Raw genomic sequence first — 7,590 nt, 5'->3', positions numbered from 1 at the left:
TCGAAGGAAGAAAGGAAGAGGAGGAATCAAGAATTGAGAGGAAAAATCGGCAGAAACCAAGAGAGAGAGAGAGAGAGATCCAGAGCGTATGAGCAATGCCACTAGATGAATTCCCGGTGGTTTCATCTGGAAAAGGACTACCTTTTGCAACGTGCGATTGTGGAGGAGAACTATTCATTAGGAAGGAGTGGCGAAACAACCTTTAGCTTTTGAAGATAAATAAATAAATACGTGCTATTCCACTTAGGATTCGGATAGAGATTCGGCTAATTTTATCACCAGAATATCATTACTCACTTTTTATTTGTTATTGACTCACTTACTTAAGGTTTGGATACTAAAATAATTTAATTTTAACGAGTAAATTTAAGTAATTTAATGAATTTAGACTTAAATTTTTACCCTTACAATTTACTTGTGTAATTTGAATTTTTATTTAACCAAACAAAAATTAAAATACATTAAAAAAACACAAATTAAAATAATCACATTGTCTAAAAATATCTCGTCCATTCCTTGGTCTTTTACTTCCATTCATTTTTCTATCTCCAACCAAATTCATCAGAAAGTCTTTCAAAACTTTTCATGTATCAATTGATTTGCTTTTTCCGATAAATGATTAACACATTTGAATTGAATCCATTTGCAAATTATTCAACAAATTATTTAATAGTGGCATTACTCAGCATTTCACCAATAAAAGTAACATAAACTAATGCTCGTAATTAAAAGGTGCAAAATAAATAAATAAAAATACAAAGATGAGAGCTTGAGGTTTCAGAAATTAAGAACCATCCATCACATGCAAGCAAGAGGGTTGGTTGTTTTGGACTGTGGAGAGCAAAATCAGCAACGTCCATAACTTGAGTATTGTAACGGCGAGATAACCAATACAGATCTGTGTGTATATATTATTTAGGTTACGCCATTCATAAACTAGGTTTTGATTGATATATATATATATATATATATATATATATATATATATATAATTGCGATAAGCCATTGATAAACTAGGTGTTGGGTTGATATTGTTTCGATCGCCTTTTGCATCGAAAACTACGGAAATGTTAGGATTACGATTCCTAAGATGTCCTTTATCTTCGTCTCTGCCCTCAAACCTCCCCTCTACAAAACCCACAATAACTCATCCACTGATCTCTGTCTCTGTCTGTGTCTCGAGAACGTCAAATTCGAAGCTCAGGTCGCAATCGCAAATGGGGTTTTGTACGACGACGTCGCCGAAGCTCTTATTTCGCCAGCTCTTCGAGAAGGACTCCTCTACCTTTACTTACCTTCTCGCCGATACCTCTCATCCTGAAAAACCCGCTCTGGTAAATTCCTCGCCCAGCTTATATTATCTTGTGGTAATTTTATTGCACAATGGTGATTGTGGAAATTTTTTGGAATGACTTTTTTTTGGTTCTCTTAATTTCTTTATAATGGATCTGAAATGAATTTATTCAATTATTTATTAATGCTGGTATTCTGAATTGCAATAGATTATTTTATTTATGTCATTTTTGTTCTAATTTTGCTCGGTGATTATGTTGATTTCATTGTGTCTGGTAATTAGTTTGTGTGCTTAATTGTTTATGTGAAAGAGAAGGATTCAGGGTTTGTTTGCGAGGAGGAAGTAAGCCCATAAAGTGGGATTATTTGATTAGCATATAATTTACTTAATATAACAAAAAAAATATTGTAAAATTGGATAAAAAAATAATAATAATAAAAAAATAAAAAGTTGACCCTTTTTCAATGTTGGTCCTGGTCAACAAAATGACAGGTGCTAGAAGTGGAGACTAATACAGAACTTAAATCTGGCTTTGAAGTGGCTGGCCTCAACCTCCAACCCTTTATTTCTGCTTAGTAACACACAGATGACCCTAAAAAGTAAAAGAAAAAAATGGATTAAAATAAAATTTAAAAAGTAATAAATGGGCAAGATGCCATTTAGAAAAAAAACAGAAGTATGAGAATCAAATTCACTTGTTGGTGCAGTATGGTTTTTTAAGCTTTTGTTGACCAACCTAATTTTGACGTTAGTATAAAGTTTTGAAAAATTTCAAGGCTAAGCATCAATGAATTAGCATTTATTTCCTGTATTAACTATTATGGGTTAGAAGGGAAGATGGAATATAGAAAGCAAAATGAGCCGTTCTTTACAGGGCAATGTTAGAACTTGTAAATGGACTGAAATCCTATAAATGCCAAAATTTTGAGATTTCTTTCTTCACCCCCTCCCCTCCTTCTGTTTTTGAGATTCTTTGATTTAAAAGGCTTATGATATTTTTAAATATTTTATGTTTATTCTTCAAATAGCTGATTGATATAGTGTTTTATTGATCAGTACACGCTGCAAGATTAGCCTCTGGACCACATAAAAGAACACTCCAATCTTTTAAACCAAATTTTGCACAAGATTAGCCTCTGGATCACATAAAAGAACACTCCAATCTTTTAAACTAAATTTTGCATCAATATTGTGTTTTTCTTTGGTTGCGGTGTATGCTGACATTGTTTATCTATATGAAGCTGGTTGACCCAGTGGACAAGACAGTGGATAGGGATCTTTCTCTTGTTAAAGATCTGGGGTTGAAGCTTATATATGCTATAAATACTCATGTACATGCTGATCATGTTACTGGAACCGGCCTTATGAAGGTATATCAAATATTCACTCACTTCAGAGCAATTTGTAAGACTTTTGTTAGTGCTTCAGGTTGTGATCATCTTGAACAAATTCATTTTTGCCAATTGATTATTTATTTTAATAGTTCAATAGAATTTCTCAGCATTTGTTACTTCGTTGTTGTTTATTGTGTTACTCTTGCCTGCAGAGCAAGTTTCCTGGTGTTAAATCTATCATTTCCAAAGCAAGCAATGCAAAAGCTGATCTCTTTGTTGAACCTGGTGATGAAATCTATTTTGGTGATCTCTTTTTGGAGGTAAGGATTTATGTGCAATTTCCAGATAGTTTTGTCTGATAAGTTGAATGTATGAGGATTCCTTATCAAAAAAAGAAGAAGTTGAATGACTATTATATAGCTGTGAGTTTTATTTAATTTTAGCTCTGTTCAGTTGGCGTCTCTCGAAAACCCTACTGCCTTGGGAATGGTTTCTCTCACAAAAGATATGATGCTCATAGATCAAATTTTAAAAATAGTAATTTTAATTAACCTATATTTTTATTTATGAAATGAAATTCTTGTATAAAAGAATAAATGATGACATAATATGAACAATTTTATTTCTTTGGTATCATGAAAATTTAAACACTAATGTTATGTTGTGAAAATAAGTGACAGATGCGATTCAGTTAGTTAGTTGTATTCTTTGTGGTAATGGTCATAATGTATATAAGAAAGTAATTTGGAACAAGGAAGTGATATAATGAATAGCAAGGTTTTGGTTTCATGTAGATGATCGATTTGTGACTTCAGCATCTGGGTGACAATATGCTGGTTCGAATTATGCATATAATTTCCATTTTAGATTATCTACATAGGGTATAATATTATACATTTTGATATAGTTTGTGTTTGTGCATAGTAGAATGGTGGAATGATAATAAAAGAATAGGTAAGGGAATGTATTGTTTTTAATTAAGATCATGATTGTGGTCAAGTATACATTGCATCATACCACCTCAAACCAGTATGTAACTTGCAATCGTGAGCAGATTGTTAAGAATTCCACATCAGTGGGCTCTGGTAACCCTTTGGATTAGCCATCTGTCAGAACTTCCTCAGTCAAATCTATGTATGTGTATGGAATTTCCGTCTAATCATACTGCTTCCAGGTGGATCGTGATAACATCCTATATTGATGATCTGTTAATTAGGGCAATCTTGTGGTGATTTCTATCGTATGATCCATTTCACATACTTGTTGTGTTGTTTTTTGAGCCATTTTAAATGAAAATGAAAATTTATGGATGATTAGTGAGATAATGTTGTAGGATGTGCTAAAGTGAACCCAAAGTGACTCTTACATTTGATAATAGGTCAATATATAGTAATGTATATGCGTGTGAGCGTTAGACTATGCGGTTAATGCTGCTTTATTCTCCACCCGACTTATCTAATAGAACAAATAATAAATTTCTTACAGGTTCGTGCTACACCAGGTCATACCTTAGGTTGTGTTACCTATGTTACAGGAGATGGACCTGAACAGCCTCAACCAAGGATGGCTTTCACGGGTGATGCCCTATTAATACGTGGATGTGGGAGGACAGATTTTCAGGTAATTGTTTAATAAAAAAGAATCTGCTTCTCAATTCCTAGCGTAATGTGCAATTGCTTCAGAAATTTGGGTTACCACAAAATATATTTGACATAATGATCGGAATAATCTCATGAAGTATGTAGCAATAAAATATTTTTGGGGTGAGCATCATGGATTGTTTCTTCCGTCTTATTCCCATAGCTAAGTGGTAATGTATCAACTGTTAAACTTTTGCTGCATAAATGATTTTGTGTTCCTTAACATATTCCTTTTCCACTTATAGAGCTTTAAGCATGCATTGACTTCAAGTAAGTCATTTGTTCTTGGTGCCTGCTTGTCTTAGAACTTACAGTAACTTTTCTACACATTTTCCCCTTAAATCATGTTTTTAAAAAGACAGTTGAAGTGAAAATGCTCAGTTTATTATCATTCAATTCAACTATAGGTTTTTCTTGTCAATTCGGTCGAAGCAAGGGTTTTTTAGGATTTCAACAAGTTATATCACTCTCATTTTATTGCGGTCATTATAGTAATTTCTCCACATTATACAAGTTTATCAGCTCGAATGCTATTCAAAGCACAATGCACTTGGTCAATCTCCATGGCACATTGTGCTTTGGTCTTACTGGGTGCCTATAGTTTACCATTTCCAGGAAATTAATTTAAGCAGCTAGGCTTAATCAGTTTTTTCACTGCAGGGTGGAAGTTCACAACAGCTGTATAAATCAGTGCATTCACAGGCAAGGAAATGAAAACTCAGTATGTTCCAAATATGAAGTAAAATAAGAAAAATAGAAATTGTAAAAAAAAAAAAAAAAATTTATCTTCATTTGTTTAATTTTAATTTTATCTGTCACTGATTAGATTTTGTCTTATGGGGCCAGATCTTTACACTACCAAAGGACACTTTAGTGTATCCTGCTCACGACTACAAAGGTTTCACTGTAAGTATACATCTAATGCCTCTTGTTTCTGGGATATACCTGTATAAAAATAGCTACTTATAAAATCCTATCAATTTCCAGGTTAGTACTGTGGGAGAGGAAATGCTCTATAACCCTCGTTTGACAAAAGATGAGGTAATTCTGCATCTAGAAAGTGTATTTTTCTTATTCCAGTCATGGACTTTTACAAATCTTGGTTGCTTGTAGTTGAATAGCTAAAGAGCTTCTTTTTTTTTTTTTTTTCTTTTTTATCAAGGAAATTTTTATCCTAAAAAATACTGAAGTTCCCAACTTCAATGTTAGAGGATAAGTTCCCCAAGTTGTGAAAAGTTTGGGAAGGGTATATTTTCAAAAGCAAAAAACAAAGAGAACTGAACGAAAAGAAAAGGAAAAAAAAAAAAAAAAAGATTTGGGAAAAGGCATATAATTTACCTTGCACCTCCAGGTTCTGGAAAAATTAACTTGGTAATGTTTTTGTTATTTTTGATGATACACTATAAAAATTGCAACAACCTAACCTCAACTTCTCTTTTGATGTAATGGTAACAAATTTTGCCACTGTATTAAATAGCTTATAAACTGGATGAAATTAACTTCTGAATAATAAATGGAAAATAGAGTTCTTTTTCAACTGTGCAACTTTTGAACATTGGACGATTATGTGGAAAAAAACAAAAAATCAAGGAAAAAGATATGGCAAGTTTAATGGAAAATCAATCCCAATTCACGTAAAAGAAAAAAGGATAATTACTCTTTTGTTTTCTTTTACTTTGAAAATCTGGTCCGACTTCTTTTTACTAATTTATTTGTACGTTGGTGAATGCTTAATATTGCAGGAAACATTCAAGAACATCATGGAAAGTAAGTAGTTTGTGTTCAAAAGCTGGTGAAAGCTAGTGTTGCATTTATTAGTATATGCAATCATAATTATATATCAACTGCTAATTGCTGCACACTTATTTTTGACAGATTTAAACCTATCATATCCAAAGATGATAGACATAGCGGTTCCCGCAAATATGGTCTGTGGGTTGCAAGATTTAAATGCCAAAGCCTGTGTGCTCTGAGTATAGGTCCGTACATAGCTGGTTATGGTAGTTGATGTCAATGTTAATCGAGACCAGATCTCTATGCATAATAAATTGATGAATGTGGCCTTTAGGTGTCAAAACTTTTAATAAATGGCCGGGGTTGTTGGGATGATCCACTGTTTCTATGTGCTCTTGTTTTGCTACTCTTTTATGTTGGCATGCAGAATGCAGAATTCAAATGGACTCAACATGGTAACAAAATTATTCATAAGAGATGAATATTAAAGTGGTATTAATATCAGGTCATTATGGGAAAGCATTTGCATTTGCCTCAACAATGTAGGTTCTAAATTAGAAGATGATAGCAGCACTCCATAACGCTTCTTCATTGTCTCGACTCTTCTGCCCCCAACAAGGTAATGTGATGGATTTCATGTTGAATTTTAGAGAGTACTTAGGAAGATTATGGATTCGTATGTTATGGGAATTGAACTAGTTGTTTGTCTTGCCAATGTTAGACATGTATTATACTCGAACTACCTAGTTTCGAGTGTGTTGCGTTTTATTATGAAGTAGAATGATTGTAATTTGTAGCCTTATAATGTGGGAGACTGCTATAATATACACACTGTATGGGTAACATGGAAAATGTACTGTTGACATTATTGTCTCCTGAATTAATAAAATCGTATAGCATTGCTTTCCTTAAGCCTTCTCGTCCTATTGGTTATATATTTTGTTCTCCATTATTCTATTAAGACTGGAGGACTGGATTGATTTTTCTTCTGCATGCATGGGTTTCTTCAGGTCCATTCGGTGCACTTAAATTGAGAATGTAGAATCATGTAATAACATTAAAGGTAATTACACGGACCTTCCTTATGGTTTGTCATAATTACAGAGATCTCTTCTTTAGTTTAAGTAATTATTCGGACCTTCCTTAAAAATGAAACTTACACAAACTTTCCTTTTGTCACTAAGGGTCAGTTTGGTGCAATGGAAAAGTGAGGAAAGGAAAGGTGATTAAAAAATTGTGTTTGGCAAAAATGGTAGGAAGGAAAAGAAAGGTTTTGGAAGGTTATCAATAGGCTTAAACAATAATTTCCTTATCCTCCCAAAAATGAAAGGAAAGTGAAGGAAAGGGTTGATGTGTTATTTGTGATGCCAAATTTACCCTCAAGATTACACTTGATTTTAGGGCAAGAGAGTTGAGAGACAGCGGGCCAGCGGCTGAAGTTAGCAGTTGCAGAGAGAAGGGGCGGGCAAGAAAGTTGAGAGACAGCGGGCCAGCAGCTGAAGCTTGCGAACGACGAACCCGAATTGGAGCAGTGGGCGATGGAAGCTGAAAGGTACGGGTTTTGCTTTTTTGAACAATCTGAAATGAT

General features: G+C 33.6%; 1 protein-coding gene across 1 annotated transcript; it reads left to right on the top strand.

Annotated features, from left to right (window-relative positions):
- Positions 1-563: 563 nt before the first annotated feature.
- On the top strand, positions 564-6,914 carry LOC132308658 (persulfide dioxygenase ETHE1 homolog, mitochondrial). The gene is made up of 9 exons (XM_059806811.1): positions 564-1,334; positions 2,536-2,664; positions 2,841-2,948; positions 4,114-4,248; positions 4,929-4,970; positions 5,115-5,174; positions 5,256-5,309; positions 6,011-6,035; positions 6,144-6,914. The coding sequence occupies exons 1-9, from the start codon at positions 1,068-1,070 to the stop codon at positions 6,239-6,241; spliced, it is 918 nt and encodes a 305-aa protein (XP_059662794.1). The 5' UTR covers positions 564-1,067; the 3' UTR covers positions 6,242-6,914.
- The last annotated feature ends 676 nt before the right edge of the window (positions 6,915-7,590 follow it).

Source organism: Cornus florida, unplaced genomic scaffold (assembly GCF_030987335.1).
Source record: "Cornus florida cultivar Cherokee Brave unplaced genomic scaffold, ASM3098733v1 CherokeeBrave_3.0.0_Hap2_Chr05, whole genome shotgun sequence".
NCBI lineage: Eukaryota > Viridiplantae > Streptophyta > Magnoliopsida > Cornales > Cornaceae > Cornus > Cornus florida.
This window is presented reverse-complemented; position numbering and strand designations above follow the sequence as displayed.